This window comes from Corvus moneduloides, chromosome 4 (assembly GCF_009650955.1).
Source record: "Corvus moneduloides isolate bCorMon1 chromosome 4, bCorMon1.pri, whole genome shotgun sequence".
Taxonomy (NCBI): Eukaryota; Metazoa; Chordata; class Aves; order Passeriformes; family Corvidae; genus Corvus; species Corvus moneduloides.
In genome coordinates, this window is record NC_045479.1 from 68,739,049 (window position 1) to 68,764,418 (window position 25,370).

At 44.4% G+C, this 25,370-nt stretch overlaps 2 protein-coding genes across 3 annotated transcripts in view; one reads left to right on the top strand and one right to left on the bottom strand.

Moving 5' to 3' along the window:
* Positions 1-562: 562 nt before the first annotated feature.
* Positions 563-23,820, bottom strand: DHTKD1 (dehydrogenase E1 and transketolase domain containing 1). The gene is made up of 18 exons (XM_032107016.1): positions 23,707-23,820; positions 19,154-19,496; positions 17,256-17,411; positions 16,563-16,774; positions 14,713-14,907; positions 14,145-14,414; positions 10,948-11,119; positions 9,466-9,664; positions 8,305-8,617; positions 7,146-7,230; positions 6,403-6,542; positions 5,866-6,016; positions 4,822-4,928; positions 4,347-4,511; positions 3,893-3,975; positions 2,158-2,327; positions 1,554-1,639; positions 563-1,112 (listed from the first exon to the last, which is right to left on the bottom strand). The coding sequence occupies exons 1-18, from the start codon at positions 23,818-23,820 to the stop codon at positions 1,011-1,013; spliced, it is 3,063 nt and encodes a 1,020-aa protein (XP_031962907.1). The 3' UTR covers positions 563-1,010.
* Positions 23,821-24,443: 623 nt separating this feature from the next.
* The window catches only part of UPF2 (UPF2 regulator of nonsense mediated mRNA decay), a 52,988-nt gene continuing 52,061 nt past the window's right edge, over positions 24,444-25,370 (top strand). The window contains exon 1 of one of the 2 annotated variants that reach the window (XM_032106316.1): positions 24,444-24,524. The gene's annotated coding sequence lies outside the window, so the exon portion shown is untranslated. Of the gene's footprint in view, positions 24,525-24,751; positions 25,129-25,370 lie in introns of those variants that run through there. The other variant, XM_032106317.1, reaches the window with a different exon arrangement.

Consider the following 25,370-nt stretch of genomic DNA (forward strand, 5'->3'; position numbering starts at 1 on the left):
GCCCTTTCCCACCCACCATGACTTTTCATCTGCAAGTGCTGGATCTAGTTAAACTCCACTTGTTTCTTTTCAGAAATGTCTCTGGCTCACAGTGAGTTTGGATTACTTAAACACTGCTTGCCCAGGTAACTGAGAAGAGCAAGGAGGTGCCAACTTCACCCTGAAACCAGGAAAGGAAAAATTCTGGGAAAAATCCTGTGGTGGCAAGAATGCTGCTCTGGGGCAGTCAACACTGGGCTCAGCCTGGGATGCCCATCTTCCATTTGGCTTCATTATTCTCCCACTTAACCTCAATGTTTTGGTCCTTTATCCTTTGTTTCCCAATAAAGACTGATTTTTTTCCTTTCTGCAGATGACAGCTGTGCTCAAACCATCCCTTGGGATTTCTCACCCTCTGGGTGAGAAAAACAGTGGTGCCTGAAGCTTTCAGGAGCCATCCTGCAAGGTCCCTGCAATGGGAATCCTGCTTTAACAACTCCTGCACTGAGAAGAACACCAACAGCCACAACAGATTGCATTCCTGGCCCTCAAGGAAAGAAAAAAGAGAGAATCCACAACATTCTGCTATAGAAATGGCTCATTCCCAGGCATGGGGAAGCATTTATTTGATCAAGCAGCACTAACACTTCCGTGGAAACAGAGGAAACAGAACCTATTTCCACACACGCACCATCCCAGGAAACTCTCAAGTGCAAATAAGCAGCATGATATAAGGTATTCCACAGTCACCTCACCAATTTGTCCCCTGGACTGGATTTTTAACTTTATGAAGACATTTTGTAGAAAATTGTGTAAGAGAACAGGAAGTATCAGGTGTAACAGGCACTTCTCATTGTTAAGTATTCCCCAACATGAAAAAATTGTTTAATCGTTACCAAACTTATTCCACCTTTGTTGTTTTTTTTTCCATTTTGGAGAATTAAGAGTCTTAAGGATCTGGCTTTTTTTCTTCTTCACAGGAGGAGGCACTAAACATGACTGACATCCAGAGCAATCAGTCCATTGAAAACTCAGATAAATGTGTTGGTCAGAACATCTTCCTGCTGCTGATTGTGGAGGGTTCCAATGCCAACTGCTGGGGCTGGTAGAGGAGGTCTGCTCACAAGATGGAGCTGAAATTTGAGTTGTGGGGAAATTGTTAATGAAGGACAGAATCACATCTCGAGGTCCTGATGCCACAGTGATATCTGCTGTCAGATACTGGGCAGTCCCAGCTGGAGGTAATGCAGGAAGTTATCCCCCCATCTCCCAAAGACCATGGCTCCAAGGACATTATAGTGCATGATCTGCCAGAGCAAATGACACCTCTGCATTCTCCTCCTATTCCCCTACCTGGGATCTTTCATTATCCTGTCTACTTTGACTGAACACCATGTAAAATAAAGCTCCAGTCCTGCTCTTCACCAATGGTGCTATAAAGAGCAGAAGTAGCTGAAATTAGAACACATATTTGATTTAGGCATCAGAATTAGGTTTATGTTGTAAGCACCTTTGCATTCACGGAGAACTTCAAACTTCATTTTAAAGACTAAAACACCTGGGGGACATCTTACCTTAAGCCCCAACTGCTTTTCAAACCGTGGAGACACAAAGGACCATGGACCCATGTTCTGTGGTTCTTCCTGACTCCAGATGAAGACTAAAGGAAGGATAAGAGTACATAACAAACATACATATTTATCTTTCCAGCAAAGAAAGAAAAAAAATTTTTGTTTTCGTAGCACCTCTGTTTTTCTGTCTTGCCACTACCTTTGAAATGAAGGCATGCCACACTCAATTCCCTTGCAGGTCACAGCTGAATTCAAACCCAAAGTATGTCCACCATTAGGGTATACTGTGTGTATATTCTGCTTTTCTACTGCTGTTTTCAAAAGCTACTAAAAGGGCTGGACTGCAAAGACCAATGCAAAAAAAGTCTCAAATGGTTTGCTCTAATTTTCCGTGCTGCTTCTTGGAAGCTAACAATAGCAGAGAAACAAGTTCTTTTAGCACAAGTGATAAACATTTCTGGAACATCCCACTCCAGAAACACTTGGATGTATGAGGGAGAGAACAAAGAGGAAAAAGCCACTAAAGCTCTTCATCTTAAAAGGCAGGCAACAGATTTAGTTCAGAACTTCAAAGAGACTAGAAAACAAAGGTAGAAGCCTGGTGGACCTTTTGCATGGTTGTATTTGCTCAACACTTGCTGTAGAGCTTCCAGGGGGAAAGGACAGAGCTCTTCAAGTCTCAGAATAGCTGTGCTGTGCTGCTTCTCTCCCAGTGTTTCTCTTTGCTTCACCAGAGCGTAGTAATGCTTTCCAGAACACAGCACCACACGGGTGACACTAAAATAAAATAAGAATGTTTCCAAGTTTAGTGTTTTACAGAAACTTGATGCAGAACAGCTTCACACTTCCAACCAAAGCAACCGGTCAAACTTCAAAGACAACTTTATAAAGCTAAATTGCTTCCCTTAGACCATCTTTTCTCTTCTTTGCTTTCCCTTCTCTCCCACTCCCCTCCAACAGTTGGCAACCTAACCTTTGGGCACAGTACGCCAGAGCTCAGAGGTCCTGTTTCTTCAGTAATTCTGGGAAAGTTACCTTACAATGGGATTGATCTCTCTTAGCCCTGACTATGTAAAAATTAAACACCCAGTCAAAGCTAGTCATCTCTGCACTCTCTGTAGAAAACAAACCAGACGGAGAGAAGTCCCTCCAGAGGACAATTCTCTGCGATGCCAAAGCAGGATTGCCTGCTGGAGAGACACTATACCCTCCTGCAATCACAGAGGTCTTGGCTGTCTAATCTTACTGGACAAAGCAACGAGATAAACTGCACGCTTTGTGCCTCACCATCCCACTTAAAAAACCCAAGATGCTAAAGTACTTCCAGCCTTTTGATTGGGGGTCAGGAAGCAAATAGGAAGAAGGCTCAGACTTGGGTACTACTGGGGCAAGGAGCAGATAAGGGAAAAAAAATTAAAGCTGAATTGGTCATTGTGAACAGGACTTACTGTAACATCTGAAGGGAGAGAGATAGAGATATACAAACACTTTATTATTGCCCCACCTCATAAGCTCAGGCATTCCAGCCCCAGAACAAAAACTCTGGGTTCAGTTTTGGGCCCCTCATGACAAGAAAGACACTGAGGTACTGGAGGCTGTCCAGAGAAGGGAATGGAGCTGGGGAAGTGTTGGGAGCACAAGTTCTATGGGGAGAAGCTGAGGGAGCTGGGGGGGCTCAGCCTGGGGAAAAGGAGGCTCAGGGGGGAACTTATCACTCTCTACATCTCCCTGACAGGTCGTAGCCAGGTGGGAGTTGGTCTCTCAGGTAACACACAATAGGACAAGAGGAAACAGCCTCAAGTTGCATCAAGGGAGGTTTAGACTGGATGTTAGGAAAAATTTCTTCACTGAAACAGTCAAGCAGTTGAACAGGCCTCCCAGGGCAGTGGTGGAGTCACCATCCTGGAGGTATTTACATGTCTAGATGTGACACTTGGGACATGGTTTAGTGGTGGACTTGGCAGTGCTGGGCTAAGATTGGACTTGATGATCCAAGCTAAACAAATCTATGATTCTATGATTCGTCACAGCTGCTCCCAGTGACTGTCAGCTAATGGACATGGTGCAGAACAGGACCCACCAGGTTGGTAACTACAGTCACAAACTCCTGGTGAGGCCAAGGGCTGACAGACTGAACACTTCACTGTTTTGCAGACAGATGTTGTAACTACCAACAATTACCAGAAGAAAAGGAGAGGAAGTAAAACTAACCACAGTTGCCCACCATGAAACATTTTCCCCTCAAAGTCACCTCTTTCATATCACCTCAAATTTGAGCTGTTGGGTAGGAGAAAGGGACAGGACATCTCTTTTGAGCTTCTCCTCTAAGAAAGCAGAGCTACCTTTTAGGATCTACTAAGGAGTCACCAATGACAGGCTTGAATGTTGTCCCTGGGGCCATTTCTTCAAAACTTGATACAGCAGCCTACATGAAGGAAGAGTTGGAAGTTACCAAATCTTGCTGCTTTTCCCTCAGGCCAGAGTCAGAAAGAATACTGAGACAGGGTTTTGGTAAGTACAAAATACAGTCTTCCCTCTCCTTCCCATTCCCAGTGAAAAGTGGGATGATAAGGTTCCCAAGGACACCATCAGATCAGGAATGAACCCTACTTCTAGCTCACCTCCACCCAGCTTTAATCCTCTACCTATTTGGCCCCAAACACGCAAAATCCCACTGATTTGACCCCAAAACAGCAATCAGAGAACACAGAGGAAGAAGAACAAGGGGAAGGGAACACAAAAGAGAATAAAGAGAAGGAGAAATAAAAGAAAGAGGAAGGACAATTTTCAGCTTACTGGGAGCCTGAGTAACACTTTGGGAGAAGCAACAATGAGAGGTTTCCTGAAGTTTCGGACCATTTGCCGCCGGAGTAAATGGAAATACTGTGCTGGGGTGGTGGGATGCACGACTGACATGTTGACCTGGTCACCATCAACTCCTTCTTCTGAGCTGTCACACATCTGTACAGGGGAACACAGCAATACCTTGTCAAAAGCAAACTGAGACCAATATGGAAGAAAAAATCCAGGCACAAGAGGCACACTGACCTGTATAGGAGCAGATTAGCAAATACCCAAATTCAGACATTGGTTGCAAGAGAGGAACAACTTCAGAGAAGAAAAGGGTTTAGCATTTAACTGGCAAGATTACATCTGAACTGCCTCTTTTGAGCACGTTGCAACAAGGGCACCGGGAATCCCCATTTTGTATTTTTGCAGCACTGCCCGTGCTGTGCTGGGGATATGTGACCCTGAGAGGTGTGGTGCGTACCTGTAAGAACCGTTCCATCCGGCAGGACGAGTGCTCAGGGCCTGCACCATCATAGCCATGGGGAAGAAGAATTACTATGCCACTCTGAAGAAGCCACTTGGCCTCACCTAGAAACACAGAACGAGGAGGAAGGAAAGGATGATTTCCACAGAACATAAAGCCACAGAACACATTGCTTTGCACAAACTACTCAGGAAAAAGAAGAGCTAATTTCCACATCATTAAATACAAGCCTGAAACATGCTGCTGGCATTTTGTCCTGAGGTTCTCTACAGTGAAACAACACACATTAGGTGAACTGAAGTTTCTGAAATAATCATGTAGCTCTGGGCTCCCAGAAGACTTATGTCTCCACATGGAGCACATGACAGTGAAATTTTAAAACTTCATCTCTACATGTGTGATCCCAGCAGCATCCTGTGAGCCAGTCCTGGCTAACACAGCAGTGCTCATTCCCCTGAGCTCTGCCAAACCTCCTGCACAATATAAGAGATTACAGTCAAATCCAGAAGGTAATTCATCCCAGCTTCAAATACATGTGGGTGGGATAAGAGGGCCTCTGAATTTCCATCTATGACTACAGAGGTTTTATATCTGAGAACTCAGAAAACCTGTTAGAGTCAAACTTAGTAAGGTGGTGTTGTGGGGTTTTTTGTTTCTTTGTTTTAAATAATCACTATTTTCCTTCTCTGTTGCTTCAGGAATTTTTCAGATGCTTCATAAAGGAAAGGTACAGTCTATAAAGCTATCAACCATATATACACACAGTAAAATAAATGTGGGGGAAGAAAGGCCATAAATATAATTAATTGTCCTTTTGTAATGACTGTACTCTGCCAAGGAGTCTTTCATTTTCAATGTACTGTCTTCACAGAAAAGCTGCGCAGAAGTCAGGACCTCACGGGCAAGCTTACAGAACTCCTTGAGAAAACAGAATTCTTTGCACAACATGTTGCCCTTTTACTTGAAAGAGGAAGGATTTTCTAAAAAAGTGCATAATACAAACGATTGATTCTTAAATATATTAGTTCCTTGTACACTCACCTCCAGAAATGAAAGTGTCAAATATTATCTGGGCTCCATTAAAGAAGTCTCCAAACTGAGCTTCCCAAATTGGCAGTAACTTAGGGCTCTCAATACTCATTCCATATTCAAAACCAAGCACAGCTTCTTCAGACAAGGGACTGTTACTCACCTAACAAAAGGAAATTGTTGGGAGGGGTGGGTGAGGACAAAAACAACCAAGGGTTAAGAACCCTTGGAATCAGGCAATCACTGCTGGGCACACTGAGGACATGAACTCCTAAAGGCAACTGAGAGTCTGATTTTTTGCTGTTTTGCTTTTGAATGAAGGCACTGAGGGGAAAAGAACAATACCTGATCTCTCAAGGAAAAGCAAACCCCCTTGTTAAAGTTGTAATTTGTAACAACAAAGAATAGGGATGCCCTGACAGTTTTTATGTCCCTGTATCTGGGGTTTGCCAGAACATACATACTGCCTACATATGTCTCAGCAGCTTTAAAAAATGGATTGTTTCAGCACAACTTGAAGAATCAGGTCTTGTGGGCCACAGAACCTACCTCTAGGAAACCTTTCTGGTCTGGGGACATGTGATTCAGAGGAATGTAGGTATCATCTGTCTCCTGGCAAACCAACATCGCGTGTCGTTGGCTAAAGGTTCCTCTGCCAACATCTTGTCCACTTAGTCTGATATTAAACCCTTGCCAAGCAACAAACAAAACACCAAATCAGCAAGTCATAGAAAAAGAAAACATGCAGGAAATAATTCTATCTCTTGTTATATCTCTTCTTGGATTTCCCCTCATCAGCAGCGTCAAATCTGAGATGCAATTCTTAACCAGCAACAGCTCCAACTCACAAGCACACAGATGCTCTGACATTATTTTGGGTAAAATGGTTCAATTTACTGAAGCAAACTGAAAAAAAATGTGCATTCTGTATCATATGTAAATGGAGATTTGAATTCAGGCTAGAGAGGAAGGAGAAGAAATAGTAGCATAAAGCACACAAAGTACTTGGGAGCCCCACTGATGTCATCTGCACTGCTCACGTGCTCATCTCTATGCACAAATGTTTTTGGGGAGTGGGAGGGAGCTACAGTTCTTTGAAGATATTTAAGACTCAGTCTACAAATATTAGTGACATATAGGATTCATATTTACCTTCTCTTAGACCATGCAAATTGTCAAATTTATACATCATATCAATCTTTTTACTTAGAAACACCTAAGAAATCTAATGTTATCCTTTATTGACATTAAAGCAAAAATATTTTACTGTCTGCTGTCTAGTTGCCTCTTACCTTGGCTCAGCAGAGAACCAAATGCTAAAGTTTCAGCTGTTGCCCAGTCCAGCTTTTTTCCTTCCTCTATTTTTTGAACTCTTGACTAAACAAGTAAAGAACAAGAAAAAATTACTATTTTGTCTTTTTCCATCTGTAGCTCTTTTGGTGGCCCAGACTAATATTAGAAGCTAGGAAAAACACTACACACTATGGAGAGAAATGCTATATTCCTGCAGCCAGCTTAGGTTGAATTTGAATACAGTCTTATTTCAGCACATCCTGAAGAAGGTTGCCTGAGGACCACAAAACCATGGATGATCCATGTGTTCACCTCCCAGTCAACAAACTGTGGACTGATTAATTAATCCTAGTCTGAAAATATGAAAAATCTTAGCACAGCACAAAGTGTAGTCTTGGCAGACTTCTGGTCTGTCTGGTTAGCAGTGATGAAAGATACCAGGTGTAAGTATTTCAGTCTCCAGAACTCCTCCCTGTTCTGGCCTCCAGAACTGCAGACAAATGATCACACTGAGCTGTGGAGTTCTTGCCTTGGGCTGGGAAGACAGAAACATCAGTCTTTTGAAATACTCAACTCACATCCTCTCTCTGGCTGCCAACCAGACACCTGCACACACTCATCATCCATCAAAGGGAAACATTCACAAACCCAAAACCGACCCAAACCAAACACAAACTTAGGAGCTATCAAACCCCGACTGTCAAACTTGGCCACATGTTGTCTAATGTTTATATATATAAGTCATAAAACGCTCACTACTGGCTTTAGAAACTGTGTACACTATTGCCAGGTTCCTGAGTCATTCCCTCACAAAGTACTCATTCTAATTACCAACTATATAAATATTAGTAAATTATCATAATAGTTTCTTTCTACTTGTAAGAATAATAAACTGTATATGAGCTTTTTTCTTCATTGCAATAAAATATTGTTGAAATAACAAACTAAAGTATATGGTCAGACCTGGAGAGGAAGATACATCTTCTTCAAAACTGGAGGAAAAATGGCATCATCTCAGCCTTGAAACAGAGTGAGCTGTTTTTCCTAGAGAATACCATGCTATTCTTTAACTGGAAACCCTGCTGTGTTTAGTCTTTTCCCTGTAACAGGCTGTATCTTTGAGCCATGGGATCAGAAGTATCATGATATTCTACTCACCTGTGCATAGGTCTTCAGGAGATGGCTGTGCATCTGGAGCTCTTTGGGCACCTCCACAGACTTGACTCCAATGAACTGCAGGAGTGGCACAGGCATCCCGGTGTCCCAGGTGGTGATTTTAGCAGAAGGCTCAACAAAGCCCTTCCAGTGAGCCTGCAGGTTGGTAGGAGGTGGACTGTACGAAGTCATGTTGGCAAGGTGATCGTTCAGCTTGGAATAGTACGTGGTCTTTATCTCAGACACTTCAGCCTCAGTCATGAGCCCAGCAGCCGTGAGGTGTTCTGCGTATGTGTCTGGGATACTCTTACGGGATCTGCCAGGGAGGGAATCAAACCCCATAGATATTAAGCCTAAAAACAATGTCACAGGAGAACAAGGAAATACCATCTTAGTACAGTCAGGTACCATGAAAAACTCATATGAACAGTGTCCCGGTCCATTATACTTATTTGCATGAAGTTCACTTTCCTGGCTTTTCAGAAAGATAACAGTTCTCTTAGAGATGTGTTTTATAGTCCTTTATTAATAAAAGTAAAAAAAAAAGTGCTATAATTGGCAGTTAAAAGTAAAAACAAGTCAAAACCCCCTCTGTGCTACCATGCATATTTTCTTCAGAGAAATTCACAGTAGGATTTCCGCACTGGAGAGAATCAAGGCAACCATTCCGCAAATGCTTCACCTAAAATACCATAATTCACTGGCAAGTGAATTTTTGTGTGTTTTTCTTTGAGGGTAAGGATGGAATCTGAATACATTTAAATGCTTATAGAGATGAGTCCCCACTGGACACAGCAGGACCAGGCAAAGACAGGACAAACATCATGCTGGCTTCCTGCCCATTCTCCCACATTATTCACGCTTCTCCATGGCACACAGAAGGCAACTTTGCCCTCTGATTACCAGTGGTCGGAAATTTGAAATCCAAAAGCTGTGTCCAAGATTGTTCTACGAAAAGCACCAAGCCACACATTCAAGAGCCAACAGCAGTGATTCCCCACATTAACATCTCATTATCAGACTCACACTGTAGTGAAGGGCTGCTGACAGTGTAGTGCATTTACATAAAGACCTGTGGATATGTCAAAGGATCTCACACAGAGACTTCTGTTGCAGTAGCAAGACTGAGGTGGTGCAGACATATTTTGGTGGTGCAACCCTTACCTGATGATTTTGTACATGCTGGGGTTGGTGAAGAAGGGCTCATCAAGCTCATTGTGGCCCCACTGCCTGTAGCACAGCAAGTCCACGATCACATCCCGGTGGAACTGGCGCTGGTACTCCACAGCCAGTCGTGTGGCACGGACAACTTCCTCAGGATCATCCCCGTTCACATGGATAACTGCACATCCAACAATTTTACCTGCCCAGGGATCCAAAACAGAACAGGAATCACACCCAGCCCCTTCCAAAGAAAGCAGATACACACCTGTTCCGCTGAAACTACAGACAACCCATATGAAGTAAATATAATAAAAACAAATCCAATAAAGATGCTCTTTGTGATGAGAGCTGGGGTAAGGAGAGGAGTCTTGCCTGCGAGAAAGTGCAATTAGCCCAACCTGTTGTATTTGTCAGTTTGAGCACAACTTCTTTATAAGCACTTTTTCCCAGAGGACTTCCCAGACACAGTTCCTGCGTCATATTAATGTGGTAGTATACAGGGACTGGGAGAGAACTACTTGATTGCTTTTCTTTCAAACAGAAATTGAGTTTTATTTCCTTCTTATCCTAAGTTATCACTACTATGAATTCATACAGGCCAAAAGCAACTTTCTCCCTTATTAGTAGGGAATATCATTCTGTCCACTGCTCCTCCAGGCACAGAAATCTCTTCACTAAAGAGAACACTCTAAAGTTTCAATATCTTAACACCCTCTCCTGTATGGCAATTTGGCTGTGAGCAGCAGTGCTCCTTTGTACCTGTCCAAATTCTGAGAAGCTAAGATACTTCAGCCATTCCTGGCTCATGTCAAGTTTTTCTCCCTAGCAAAATACTAAAGCTCAGCTGCAGCCCCTCCTCACTGACAGGTAAGAAGAAAGGAAAACTAAGGAAGGAGGCAAAAAACCAAACCCAAACAAAAACAATCCATAACACAAAACCAGCCCAGGGAAAACAGTAATAACATATGCTATCTACCTTATCAGATTTAATGAACCTTCTTGTTTGGTTTGATGAAACCATAAGACAAACAGTTGACGTTAGGTCAAAAGCATACAAAACTGTATTTTTACTTATAGGAGACATATTCAAGATAACTAACTACTATGTCTCTGATCTTACTGATAATACATCTTATAATACCTTTTCAAAAGCTGTCAATAATATGACAGAAACTAGATGAGTTATAAAGATTTCACCGAAATCTTGCAATTATTTTGTCACATCCTGTAAAAATGTGACAAGATTTCCCCTTGATATTTAGTCTTTGCCATGAAGAAGATAGGGGAGGCCGTATTTTTAGCACCTGAATTGCTGCTAGTAGGAGAGAATAATCAATAATAATTTTAATTTCTACTCTACCATGAAACTGGAGTTATATTAGTCTCTCCCTAGAGCTGACAGGCTGTTGCTATAAAAAGTCCATTGCACAGCTTACACTTTCTGACACAACAGGCAATTGCTTGTGACTCAATCCTACATACCAATGTCACTGCAGTACAGAGACGACCTTCCTCGCTCTGGAGGAGTGGTATATCCCAGCTGGTTATTAACAATCAAATGGATGCTCCCACCAACTCTGAAATGTGGTAGATTAGAGAGGGTCAGTGTTTCAGGAACAATTCCTTGTCCAGAGAAAGCGGCATCTCCATGAACCTGCATCAGGGAAGAAGATGGAAAAGTCTCATTAGGAAACACTGGAGGAACAGCAAAATCAAAACCATAACTCATTAAGCAAGACCTTCTAAATTGAGTACATGGAACAGATACAGTTCCAGCTGGACCCACTTCTTAATCCCTCTCAGAATACTGTTTCCATAACTTGAGAGTTTATATAGCCTTACCACTAACACGTCATAGCAGCCAACAAATGTACATAACTGCCTGATGTAATCCCTACCTGGAACTGACTATAACCTCTTAAAACTGTCCCACAAGTGTCCAGGTGACTGCAAGTTTCCTGGCTATGGCAAAGCTGCAGCAGAGGCAAGCCACTGACCCCTGAACAAAGGGAGCCACAGTATTCACTACACCTTTGCTGAAGTTAAATGTTGGTGAATTGTGACTGATGCCCATTTCCACCTTACCAAACAGACAAGAACAGAAAAACAAGTGGAAAATGAACCAAATGGAAGCACTCAAAACAAAAAAAACTTTCAGAAGGAAATAAAACCTAAGTTCTTAGTTACATTTCAAAATAGCAATAGCAAATAAATATTGCAAATAAAAAAAATTGTTTGGAAGGGGAGGGTAGAATACTGTGATATCCAACCCAGGTTTCCAAAAAAAGCTAGAGATACTGGAGTGAATATCATCTAGCATTTCAATGTTTTGAAATTGGAGACAGTTCTCCATTGATGAATATGATCACAGCTTCCTCAGAATGCAGACTCAATGATTTGCAGATCAAAGTAGCTATGCAGACTGATGTACTTTCTTATTGAAACCAATGACAGTTCTACTTTCTAGCTATGGAATAGTGGTTTCAAGCCTTCTGCATGTACGTCAAGGTAACAGAGGTGCAATCAACCACTGAAACAGCAGCACTGGGTTTTATACCATTCCAATACAGATTTTTAAGAGGTATCACAGTAAAACAAAGGTAACTACTGCAAGAGAGACAAGCCAGGGTCCCCACTCTATCCCTTACCATGCTACACTTGTTCCTGAAATGTTGGGTTTTCGCTTTTCCCTCCTGGTTTCTTCTGCTGCCTAAGAAGGCTACATATCTCGGTGATAGCATTTGAGTGAAGACCCTAAAACATCTGAGAAAACTTTATGGCCTTTAGCACATCCCAAAGCATTAAAGCTTACAGACAATGTGACTATTCAACTACACAAGACTCTTCATATGCATCTCAAACCCCAGAGGATTCAATTCCTGTGGTGCAGGTAGGATTTTACCCATTCTACCAAAAAGATGGAGACGGTTTTTGCTAGGGCACATTTTTCTCTGGGCTGCATTAGCAAAAAGCTAAAAGAAAGGTCATCATCAACTTTAATTCACCAAACAGTGACGCTGAGAGTGGAATTTGTTTCTGGGAGATATTACTCTCAGATTTCGTTTCAAATCAGAAACATCTGTAGTTGCCTGATATCCAGGAAGTGGAGTTAAGCTATGTGAGAAGGTGAAAAAGAAACCTCTCTCCAGCAGAGATGGACAATTAAATGCTGCAGAGGTGTCCATGGGCAGTTAACTGAGAAGAATTTTATAATCCTTACAAATTCTGAGCACACTGATGTGAAGAAGACCTTCAGACCCTGGACAACGAAGCTCACCACTGACAATGGCACCTTAACTGATCTTTACTCATTCTCCCCTCAAGCTCTGGCACTGACGCTTGTGGAAGAAGAGAAGAAATGCCAGTATAAACTTCAGTTCAGAGTTCAGAGTTCAGAGTATCTACACTTCTCAAGAGAAAGCACTGTAAAAACAAAGTCCAAAGAGAAACAAGATTCTGAAACACAAGGTGCCTGCTTTCATCTCTTTTCTCAGCTAGCTGAATGAGAGCAGTTAACAGTTACAACTAAAAATTTGCCTGTTTTCAATCTAACTCTTGTATCTCTTGAAGACAATCACAAGTAATGACATTCAGGTTCCATGATACATTTTCTTCCTTTTAGGAATACTTTGAGTCAGTTTTTTACTGACATGCAGGCGTTTAGCTCAGAACCAAATGTGTCTCTTCTCTGTGATGCAATCCTCCCTACCACTGCGAATCCTAAAAAGTTAAATATTTCTTGGAAAGAGAGGGTCCATTTATCCTGAAGAATCCTTGTTTAAAGAGGCATAGTGCTTTCATTACTATGTGGTGAAGATCTAACGTTATGAGAAAGAAACAATAGTATCTTCTCAAACTAAGACATAACTGAAAGATGGAGACACACTGGGCAGCCAAAGTTGCCCGCAATTGCATGCTCTAAAGCCTTATTTTTTATAAAAAAACAAGAACCCAAACTTTCCCAGAATATTTTGCATTCTCATTTCTGCTTTTTCACAATATCCACACCCTTCTAAGAGAAAGCAAAACATTTTTTCAACTGAAATACATTTTCACTCCTACATGTAACTTCCTCCATGTTTGTTACACTTTACAGAACATTTTTGCCCAGCTTGTTTTTACTCCTGGTAAAACATTAAGAGTTTGACTCACTTGTTTTTCCAAGTTGAATTCAATGCAAGAGAAGAAAATTGGTGGAAGGAACTATTTAGGATTGCTTCTACAGCTATACAAGTCAGTTCAGGGAGTAAAAACTAATTCCAGCAGTGTCCTCAACAGTACCATGACAAAATGACAAAATTCCAAATCCTCCTGAACATTTTTCAGCCTTGTTGACAGCTCTTCTCCAAACCCATTAATTTGAAAGGCTTCCAGTGGTGGTTTAAATACAAAAGTGAGGAAAGAGCACACATAGCTCTCAATGCAGAATATTATTAAAATAAAGGGAGTTATCAGAATCAGTTATTCAGAAGTCTTAGAAGTGAAATTATTTAAATGCCAGCATCATCAGATATGCCACCTGAAACTCTTCCTTGCCCTCCTCTTTCCCTATAAAGAGGATCCCAGTTCTTGACATCATACATTAATTCAGTTTTGCTTGATATGTCTATGTACACTCCTATTGACATTCTAGTCCTGTAAGTCTTACAAAGATCAATTACAAATTGTAAGCAAAATACCTGCAGGCAAATAACTTTGTCCCCAGGCTGTGCAGAGCTCTCTGGGGAGTAATCTCCATCGAGCAGAGTCTGTTGCCTTGCTCGTGTCTTGCCCACAGCCACTGGGTTGATGGCTTCTAAGTGTGAGGGGTTGGGGAGCAAGGTGACGTGCACGGGTCTGTGGGAGCCGAAGTCAAGATCTACAGAAGATGTCAAGTGGGAGAGAACATCCCCAATGGCTGCTGAATTCTCTGGAAACTCACTCAAACCACGCATCTTGCGGAACATGAGCTGCATGGAAACAGATTTGGTTAAAACCCTTTTCTGATTCATTGACGTGTTGAAAGAAAAACTCTCTCCTACTCCTGAAATTGCAAGGATGCTTCTAAGTAACAGCACATAAAACCCTTCATTAGAGCTCCTTCAACAGTCTCCTGCAGACAGTTCACTGAAGTGTTGATTGGAAGGGAGAACACTCTCACACAGGTAACATTTTATTGCTCCAGCATTTACAACATGGCAAACTTGTAGGGGTTTATTTTACTGCAAACAAACCAGGCAACTGCCTGTGAGATCATAAATCTCGTACCTCGGGAGGAAGCTGAAGTAAGCCGGCGAGCAGATTAAGCCTTCCCCGATGAGGCATTCCAATGATGATATCTGTGACCCCGCTGTAGGCACACATCTTGAACAGCTCGTGGAAGAAGCCCATCATGCTCTCTGCTCCTTCACCACCGTATCGCTTCACTGTGGCAAACTTGGTGGCCAAGAAGTGATCAAACTCCTATTAAAAACAGGAGAACTTCAGTATTAGGCTATTTTAAGTAGCAGCCTTCTGTTCATAAAATTGAAATATAATTTATGTTTATACCCTTGAGGCATACAAATCTAAACATATCCCTGGAAAGTCTCAGCTCACTCCCCACCCCCATAGTCTGAGACCGGAAGCTATGACGACTATGAAAAATCAGCTCTTATCTCCTCCTAAGCAGAAAAATGTTGGATTGAGGACCAAACTTTCTCTGTCTGACATGGAAGGTGCTTCAAGAAGAACTGTAACACCAGACTAATTTACAAATTCCTTGGTAGTTTACCTGTTTTAGGTGGAAATTAAGGAATGGTGTTCTTTTACAATATAACCCATAACTATCTTGAGATACAAAGTGCTAGCAAAGCAGTGTTTAATTTTGATTTACATTAGGCACAGTCCTTAGTACATAGGTAGAATGCTTGAGAGAAGAAAAATAAATTAATCTGTATTTACTTCATTTTCTTCTCACTTCATTCCATTCACCTCCTCCTAGAAAGCTCTAATAAGTGACCAAGTTTTGGAAGCACTGGAAATTTCTTTAGTTTTTGCAGCTGAAGACAGAAACTCAATGAAGTCTGTAACTGAGAAGGGAAGACTAAGCCACACCCAAAGATCTGAGCCAAATGCTAGTTGAACAATATTAAGTTCTAAGGAATAACGTACACAAAACTAATCACATATAAAAGCAGTTTATTTCCTGTCAGGGTTAAATTATACACTCTTAGTATAGTTCTGGTCATACTGAAATCAAAGTAGGGCACATCAGGGTCCCAATATCAACCTCCTGTGTCACCATCAAATTCCTCTAACTGCCAAAGAGGCAACAAAAAAAAAAAGGAAGTGGGCTATATACTTCTGTTTAGTCATTGGTAAATATTACATTTAACATTCCTTCCACTTGGAAAACTGGAAACAGGGACACTTTCCCAGATCCTGCTCTTCTACCTTTCCAACCTTCACAGATCCTTCTCTTCTACCTTTCAATCCTTCTGGATAACATGGGAAGAAAAGGGGGAAAAAAATTAGAACTTTTCACAGTACAAAAGTATTGGAATAAATTTTCTCTGTACATTTCAAAAGTGCATAAACATTTCACTTCCTTACAGAAGGCATTGAACAAAGGTTCCTTCCTGAAAAGCACCGTATTTGGCAGTGCTATATGATAACACCTCAGTCCAGCTCTGATTTTTTCTTCCAAAACCTTGAGGGACAGCATACCTTAAGGACAGTAAAACAGATCAGCATGAGGGTGAGAGGGAACACAGAGCAGCTAAGCCAGAGCACAAGACTTCACAGAGCTCTGCTCAACCTTGTGCTCCCATCAATAACATTTAATATGAGCTGTCAGATCATTAATCTTAGAGGATCTCACTTTTGAAGACTGATTATTCATGGGTTTACAGCATCATTATTTCAGTAATGGCTGGTAAGTAAATTCAGCAACAAACTCCAATGAGATTCCTGCACTGCACTGCTTCAGGCAAAACCTTGTACTTCTTCCTCCTGCACACTGTCAAAGCCTTTCAGGACAGTGATTGTTCTTTTTCTGCATGAATCATGTCCAGAACAGTAAAGGATCCATGACAGACCCCATGACTATTACAACCCAGTAACAGGGAACAAAGTACCTGGGACTCCAGCATCAGTTTGCACAAGTGCTTTTTCTCTTCAGGTGTAAATGCTTCTTGCTTTAGCTCTTCAAACCTTTTAGCAAACCATTCTCTCTCCTCCAAAGTTGGAAGCTGGCTTGTTTCTATGGAAATATGCCCGCAGTATATATGGTCCAGGTAAGCCATCACATCCTCTACAGAAGCCTCCTCTTTTCCCATGTTTATAAGTCCTGGTGGGAAATAAATGTTATTAGTCAATTTGGGGGAGGAGGGGGAAGCACTAAGACCTGTTTTAGAGAAAATAAAGCATTGAGAGAGAACCCCCTCCTTTGTTTAAGGCGACAGCAAGACTCTAAGGGAGCCAAGAAGAGACAATTCTTGACTTCTGCCCTTATACTTTCAAATCTTCACTACAGTGTTAGGTATTATGGTAATCATGGAATGTTACAGTAACACAAGTAATTAATGTTTAACCTCAGTAGCTGTAGGAACAAGTACAAATTTTCATGGTTTCTTAGGATGCTGGAAAGAAGCCTCTCACTGCACTATGATTTCTGCAACAGACATGTAGGCTGAAGTTGACAATTTCCTGTCCAACAGTTTTCATTACTGATTGAGCCACCACTCAATATCTGACTCTTCCACAGAGGCCACAGCCCCTCAATAAATCGCCCACGAACAGCATTTGCTGTGATAGGGCTGTGGACTCACCTGTAGTAATGAGAGGACCCTGAAGAACTTCAGCCAGCTCTTGGATTTCAGGTACCATGTTCATAACAGCCCGGCCAGCAAACAGTGGGTTTATTTTGGCTGCTTTGTGGCCATGTTCAGCATAGGCAGTTATTAAACGAGCAAGAGCATGGTCAACTAAAACCAAAAAGAAAGCAGAACAGTTATCACACACATGCTCAGATTAAATTCACTTACAGCATCAACACAGGAATGTTTTGTCCGCTGGCAACCATCAAGGTTCTGGCTGGAAAAAGAGCTTTTCTATGCAGCTGTTTCCACTTTATTAACCCACAACAGCTCCCATCAGCAAACTTCTACATCTGCTCCCCCATCCAATTCTCAAGCAAGTACACTCTAGATTTCCCTCACAGGTCCCCTCATAAGTTAGGCTCCTGTACACATATGAAAAGCTATTTGATTTTGCTTCAAATCTCTTCACAACAGGTATGTCCAAGTCAAGAACAGCACATTACTAGTGTATAAAGTCTTATTTCCTAAGCCAGCTCAATCCTATCACTTATGCTCCCTAGTTCCTTGCTGGAAAGACAGAAGGATTGGGCCTTAACAATAATTCAGGTCCCATGACTTCAAGAAACCAAAAGTCTGTCTGCAGGAGCCAAGAGCATGTGCTGAGCCAAATGCTGTAAAAATTATCAACAAAGACAGAATTTGACCAGCTGAGAGGTCACACACACATTACTGTCACTGAGCACAGGCACAGACCAGGGTGATAAACTGCAAACAATAAAACATACTGCAAGCACAGTTTGCTACAAATTAATGATACGAACCAGTTTATAAAGCATTCCTGATGTGGAGGGTTTTTTCATCCTGGTAGAAACACAGCACTGACAGTAGTCAGGTCTGAAGGCTTTTGTTTTCCAAAAATTGCAATTCTCAGACCATATCACAAAGTTATTTCTCTGACATTTGTATTTCTATTGCCGACACTCTCCTCCAGCCATTACAATCACAGTCGGCCCATTCAAAGCAGGCCCTTTTCTCTACTGGGTTCTACAGCAGAGGGACATAATCCAGACATAAGGCTAACATCACCCACAATGCTCTCAGAAAGGAGGCCATTTAATGCAATTTAAAAATGTTACATAAATATATGTTAATCATTAACAAGGAGGCCACTTTGTGACAGGCCTCAGTGTCCCGGAGTTACTTGTTTCACTCCTGCTTCTGGGCAGTGGATTTAATTCCTACCAGACTCTCCAGAGTAAAGGTAACGGAAGGACCACACTCCTACCTTGGAAAGTCTTCTGCTTGCAATCACATTTCTGCACTATAAAACTGAGCTGAAAGCAACACAGTTATTGCTACAGGAGAGAGTTACCTGTATTTAATAATGGAATCATAGAATGTTAAGGGGTGGGAAGGGACCTTAAAGACCATCCAGTCCTAACCCGCCTGCCATGGGCAGGGACACCTCCCGCTAAACCAGGCTGATCAAAGCTTTATCTAGTCTGGCTTTGAACACCGTCAGGGCTGGGGCATCCACAACCTCCCTGGGCAACCTGTTCAGTGTCTCACCACCCTCAGTTTAGCTAGTTCAAGCACCATGATATAAAAGGAAAATGACAGGCGCGTGGCAGAGGTACTTCTATGAGCAGAACTCTCCGAGAGCCCATTGCTGAGGAAACTTCAGCAGTCGGTGCTCTCACAGCCACTTCAGCCCGTGGAGCGGGGCCAGGCACCCCACGCTTCCAGAAGCTACAGCCAAGAGCTCTCGGAGCGGGTCTGCTCTGCGCTCTGCCCCGCCGGGAACAACGCACGCGACACCTCAGAGCGCCCGCTCCGTGCCCGGGCCCCGCTCCGGGGCAGCCTCCGCCGCGCTCCCTCCGCCCGGCGCGGCCCCGGGGGTGTCCGACCTGCTCTGCCGGCGCCGCGCTGCTCCGCCGCCCGCCCGCCCGCCTCCTTCCGCGGTTTGTAGCCGTAGACGCCGCGCTCGGTGCGGTACCAGCGCCTCGGGCCACCCCGGCAGAGCGCGCAGCGCACAGCCCGAACCCCCGCCAGGGCCGCCATGGCCACGGCTGCGCTGCCCCCGCCGCCGCCACCGCCCCCGGACCCGCCCCGAGCCCCGGGGGCGGCGCCCGCAGCGGGGCCCCTCAGGGGCTCCTGCAGTGCCGAACTGGTAATGTCCTGGACTACGAGGGAGGGACATCTGGCGTGCTGTGCCCAGCGCTGGGCTCTTCCGTGAAGGGAGACAAGGAGCTATGCAGAGGGTCCAGCGGAGGCCACAGAGATGAGAAGGGCTCTGGAGCATCTCTCGTATGAGGAGAGACTGCGGGAGCTGGGCCTGTTCAGTCTGGAGAAGACTGGGAGGAGATCTCATGAATGCATATAAATGTCTCAAAGGTGGGTGTCAAGAAGTTGGTGCCAGACTCTTCTCAGTAGTGCCCAGCGACAGGACAAGGGCCATAAAATAAAACCCAAGAAGTTCCACCTCAACATGAGGAAGAACTTTTTGTTGAGAGTGGCACAGCACTGGGACAGGCTGCTCAGGGATGTTGTGGAGTCTCCCTCTCTGGAGACATTCCAAACTCACCTGGATCTGTCCCTGTGTCACCTGCTCCAGGTGACCCTGCCTTGGCAGAGGGGTTGGACTGGATGATCTCCAGAGGTCCTTTCCAACCCTACTCCGGTGAGACCCCACCTGCAGTGCTGCCTCCAGCTCTGGGGTCCTCAGCTTAGGAGGGACATGGACCTGTTACAGTGAATCCAGAGGAGGCCACCAAGACGATTAGAGAGATGGAGCACCATTCCTAGGAGGAAAGGCTGAGAGAATTGGGATTGTTCAGCCTGCAGAAGAGAAGGCTTTGGGGTGACTTAATTGAGGCCTTCCAGTACCTGAAGGGAGTCTGCAAGAAAAGATGGAGAGGGATTTTTTACAAGAGCATGTAGTGACAGGACAAGGAGGAATGGCTTCAAACCAAGACAATATAGGTTTAGACTAGATGTTAGGAGGATGTTCTTTGCTGTGAGCATGGTAAGGTACCAGAACAGGTCGCCCAAGGAAGTTGTGCGTGCCCCATCTGTGGAGGTGTCCAAGGACAGATTGGATGGAGCTCTGAGCAAACTGGAATTGTGGAAGGTGTCCCTGCCTGTAGCAGGGGGTTGGAACCAGATGATCTTTAAAGGTCCCTTCCAACCTCAACTTTTCTGTGATTCTGTAAACTTTGTGTGAATGCAGGCCCGGGGTACTGGCAAGCTCCCTTTCTGTGGGCTTGGTTTTGCTTGTGTTGCCTTCACAATGAGGAAATCAAAGAGTATGTTTTGTCCAGATCAAATCATGGTATTTGCCTTTGGAACAGGTGGAACTGGATTTCAGAACTGAAATCAATTCTGACACTCCGGTTAGTCTGGGATTTTATGATATTCACAGTTTTTTCAGAGGAGTCACTTGTGTTCCTTGAGGCCTATATGGTTGGGTTTATGCATATTTATAAAACCCAATTTGGGAGAAAAATAAAAATAAATGACCTCTAGTGCTGCAAGGAAGGCAAAAGGATACAGCTACAGAAGGACTGTGGACATGTGGCCAACACAGTAAAGTGTAGTAGAAATGTGGCTGTGAATATTAGTATTTTTTTCAATTAGAATGAAGGAACCTTGAAAACAATGCTGCAAGATTATGTGATTTTTTTTTGAAACTGACAGTAGAGAGGGAGAAAAGGTTGATAGAGTTAAATATTTCCATTCAGTGTTTGGGGAAAAGATAAATATTGCAAGCAGATCACAGGATGATGAAATACTTTTCCACAGTTCCTAATCAAATACCAGTCAAACAGCAGATATCAATATGGTTTTGCTTTGAATCAAATAGGTACTTAGTTGAATATTTCCCAATTAGCACTGATAAGAATAGGTTTGAACATTAAACATTTTCCAGTTTCTCCAATGAGATGTTTCAGTCACACAATGTGGATCTCAGGGAACTAACTGAATATTTGGATATATAAGTTCCCTTAATAAGGGTTTAATAAAGTCTAAGCAGGTGTTTATGAAATATATATCTCATCAAGTCAACTTGTTGGGGTTTTTATGTGAATCAAAATCCAGTTAATAAAGATTTAAAGTACTTTGCAGATTTGCCAGCTCAATCATCTTGCGTAGGACGTGATAACGTGACAGAAGTGTTGCTGTGGCTGTATCTAGGTCAAGGAAAGGTTTTGTTGACTTCGGTTCATGTCTAAATGTGAGAAGGTGGTACCTGTGCCAGCAGAAACACCACTGCTGAGGGCGTATGCAAAGTGACTCTCCCAGCCTGACTCTTCTGGCGCAAAGCCTGTCCTAGAGAAGGCTGCTGTGCGAGGTTGATTCAGTACTACATGATGCTCTTGCTAAAAAAACTTGAAATGCTCCAAAACTAAGGCTGTACATACTAAATAGTAAGTGTCTGACTACCTGGGAAAAGGGGAGCACTGGGAGTATTTCTAAAGGAACGATCCCCCTTGCCACTTCAGTAGTTACATCAACCCCCAAAAACTGCCCACACCTTGAGTGCTGATGAAGTTTGTCAGCTGGAGGTTAAGCGGTGAAGAGAGGTTACCTTGAAGCTGAATGTCAAGATGGAGATAAGCAAACACAATTTATTTTAACAGGACGAGGTGAAAGCTTGAAAGAGTATGTGCACTAAAATGTAGCTCCTTTTCAGGAAACAGTGGCTATAAATAATCTCCAAAAATCATGAGAAAAAACCAGATGGATCTAAAAAAATTATGTGAATATCCGCTCACTCGGCAAAGAAGATAATTTGCTGGATTTGGCTACAAGGGAAATAGAGGACAGATTCTACATTAGGCCAGTATTTGGCACAATTTGAATACTATGTGAAAACCTGGTGCCAGTAATTGAGAAAACATATCAAAAAATTTGGGAAGAAGAGCTTCACGAATTAAAAAAAAGGCATGCTTTATGTCTGAGATTTAGGAAATGACATCTACCTGGTTTTGGTTTTGGTAAATCAGTACAAAAGCTTGATTAGTGTGTGCACAAATGAAACAGGTACTTTAGGAGGAAAAGTTTCCTGAGCTACCAAAGGTAAAACAAGATTTGCTTGCATGGCCTTTACAAGAGAAGAGCTCCAACATAGTTGTAGCTAAGGGAGTGTGGTATAAACACAGGAGGAGCTTTTGCTTTCCTTTCAAAGCTGCAGTGATCATGCTTTTTATTCACGTTAGAAAGGCCAGCAACATCGTGCTTCAAAAGAAAACAAGCTAACATCTCTTGATGTAATGCCAGAGCCACCGATACTTAACCTAGTATAACCCAATCTCCCCTGAAAAGAGTAATCCAAAGCCACCCATTGATGGGCCAAAGGATTGGTGCCTTTGGAAAATAAAGTGCCAACACTAACATGGATTTTCTCTCCCCCTTTTTACTATGTTCTGCCATGGATCTTCTCCACTCCAGTGAATCAGTTTAATCAGCGTGGTAGTTTAAGATATTTTGGCAAGCATATGGGATCTTTGTGAGCAGGGACATGTGAATGATCTGTGTCAATAACAAGCATGACTTCATCCTTTCCAACTTGTCCAAAAAGAGATTTTTAGACACATCTGCAAAATCAGCAATGAAGTTAAACAGCAGGGAGGAGAGGTCTTCCTGGAAAAAAAAAAAACCTGTCTAGTCCTGTACCAGTTGGCAGAGCACACCTAAAACTACATCAGTAAACAGTGTCTTCTGTTGGGGCCGACTCTTGCCTCGGAATAAAAAGCGACTTTAACAGCTGAATAATCTCATTATGCACACCCAGGCCTGCGCCTGCTGTCACAGTCCAGTATCGCTGAAGGCTTGTTCTAAGCCTAGGGGGGTGTAAACGCTTTCCCAACCCAAAGAAAAAGCTTGTCAGAACCTGGATTTGAAATGTAAAATAAAGACCAGATTCTCACTCTGCAGCTCTGGGCTGTGCCAGCTTTCTCCAGCTCACACAGCTTTAGAGTTGCCCAAGAGGTGATGCTGTGCCCAGACGCGCAGGCAGGGAGCGTTTCCAACAGATCAGAGTTTTGTGCCACTAAATTCACCGCTGTAAAATACCCTCAATGTCCATGTGGGAACAGTGACTGGGCAGGAGGACAGAGAGACCAAATTTAGACTAGAAAACACACCCAGTGGCAGAATCAAGAATCACAGAATGACAGAATGAGTGGGTTTGGAAGGGAACTCTGGAGATCATCCAGTCCAACTACCCCTGCCAAGGCAGGGTCACCTGGAGCAGCTGACACAGGAACACATCCAGGTGGGTTTAGAATGTCTCCAGAGAGGGAGACCCCACGAGCAGCCTGTTCCAGTGCTTTGCCACCCTTAATGTAAAGAAGTTCTTCCTCATTTCAAGTGAAATCTCCTATGTTTTATTTCATGGCCACTGCTGTGTTGCTCAGCACCACCGCAACCAGCCTGGCACCATCCTCTTGGCACGCACCTTGGAGATACTTAAGATACATTCATGAAATCCTCTCTCAGTCTTCTCCGGACTGAACAGGCCCAGCTCCCGCAGTCTTTCCTCATTCGAGAGATGCTCCAGAGCCCGCCTCATCTCTGTGGCCTCCGCTGGACCCTCTGCATAGCTCCTTGTCTCCCTTCACGGAAGAGCCCAGAACTGAGCACAGTAATGGACGCCCACTAAACCACCACTTAGGCAGTAATTTGGTGTTCAGCCACTGTCACCCCCAGTGTTTTATCACCGTGACGCCTGAGGGCCCCACCCGCGACATGACGGCTGGCGTGACGCCTGGCGGGCACAGACACGTCACTGCAGTGACGGCCCGCGGGCCCACAACGCGAGTCGTGCGCTGGGGCCACCAAGGACGTGACATTCAGAGCCTATTTCCCCCTTCCCCGCCGCTGTGAGGGACGCGGGGCTGAACTCTTTTCCTCTTCCATTCCCGTTTTCATTCCCGTTCCTCTTCCCCTTCCGCCTCCGCACTCCCGGTAACCCGTCCGCCGCCAGGGCCCCGCGTGGGGCTGCCCTCCGCGCTGCCTGACCCCCGCCCCTCGGGAAGCGCCGCTCCGCGCCGCCCGCAGCTGCGGCTCTGCCGCCGTGAAGCGGCGCCGCTCCTCCCTTCGCGCCCGGGCGTGGCGGGGTGGGTGCGGCGGGCTCGGTCGGGGCGGCGCCGTGGGTCAGGCAGCGCAGTGGCGGCCCGGCGGCCGTGAGGGGAGAAGCGCTCGGGGGCCTCGGAGGGGCGGAGGAGGAGGAGGCGGCGGCGGCGCCGGGCGGGCCCATGTCGGCACCGGGCACAGGTACCGCAGGCACCGACGGGACGGGAGGGCGGTGCTGGGGCGTGTGTGAGGAAGGGGTCTCGGGGAGGGCCGGAGGAGGGCACAGGGGCCTGGGAGGGGCACGGGGAGGAGGGTTCCGGAGGTGGAGGGGCCGTGGGGCTCGGAGCAGGGAAGGTTCGGGTGGCGGTGCCTGAGGGCACGGGGAGAGGGAGGCCGGGAAAGGACAGGAAGCTGCTGTTCCCGAGCTGCTGGTTCCATCCGGAAAAGGGCCTGGGCTGCGGGAGAGCTGCGAGCGGGGATTGGGGTGGTAGCGAAGGAGTCTTTTTGTATTTAGTGCTTTGTCTATAGGCCTCTGGTTCACGGTGGAAAGCGCGTTCCTGCAAGTCTGGCAGCAAAACATTCTCCCCGAGAGGTACAGAAGCGAAAGTAAAAGTGCCCGGCTGTTAGGCAGGCCGACTAGACGATGTGTCAGTGACCTGAAGTTTTGTCAGGGGAGGTTTAGGTAGGATATCAGGAACAGGTCCTTCACCCACAGGGTGCTTGGGCACTATAACAGCCTCCCCAGGGACGTGGTCACAGCACCGAGCCTGTCTGAACTCAAGAAGCGTTTGGACAATGCTCTCAGGTACATGGTGTGACTCTTGGGGTGTCCTGTGCAGTGCCAGGAGTTGGGCTTTGATGATCCTTGTGGGTCCCTTCCAAGTCAGGATATTCTGTAATTCTGTGAACCTTCCCTGCCACTGTGTGGGGGACTCCTCTCTCTGTACTCTGGTTTTTTTCTGTGTACTGTGTCTCATCTTCCAAAACCTGTGGCTAAGTTTCTTTTCTCCTCATTGACCTGGGTATTTTTCTTATCCACCTTCCCTC

Bases quoted from the DNA above. Each gene is read 5' to 3' on its own strand.
- DHTKD1 (XM_032107016.1), bottom strand. From the start codon at position 23,820: ATGAGGCGGGCTCTGGAGCATCTCTCGAATGAGGAAAGACTGCGGGAG. The intron at 16,775-17,255 runs GTGAGTCCACAG...ATTTCCCACCAG, and splicing joins GGGTCCTCTCATTACTACAG to GACTTATAAACATGGGAAAA. The intron at 2,328-3,892 runs GTAGCTCTGCTT...ATTTTATTTTAG, and splicing joins TCCTTAGTAGATCCTAAAAG to TGTCACCCGTGTGGTGCTGT.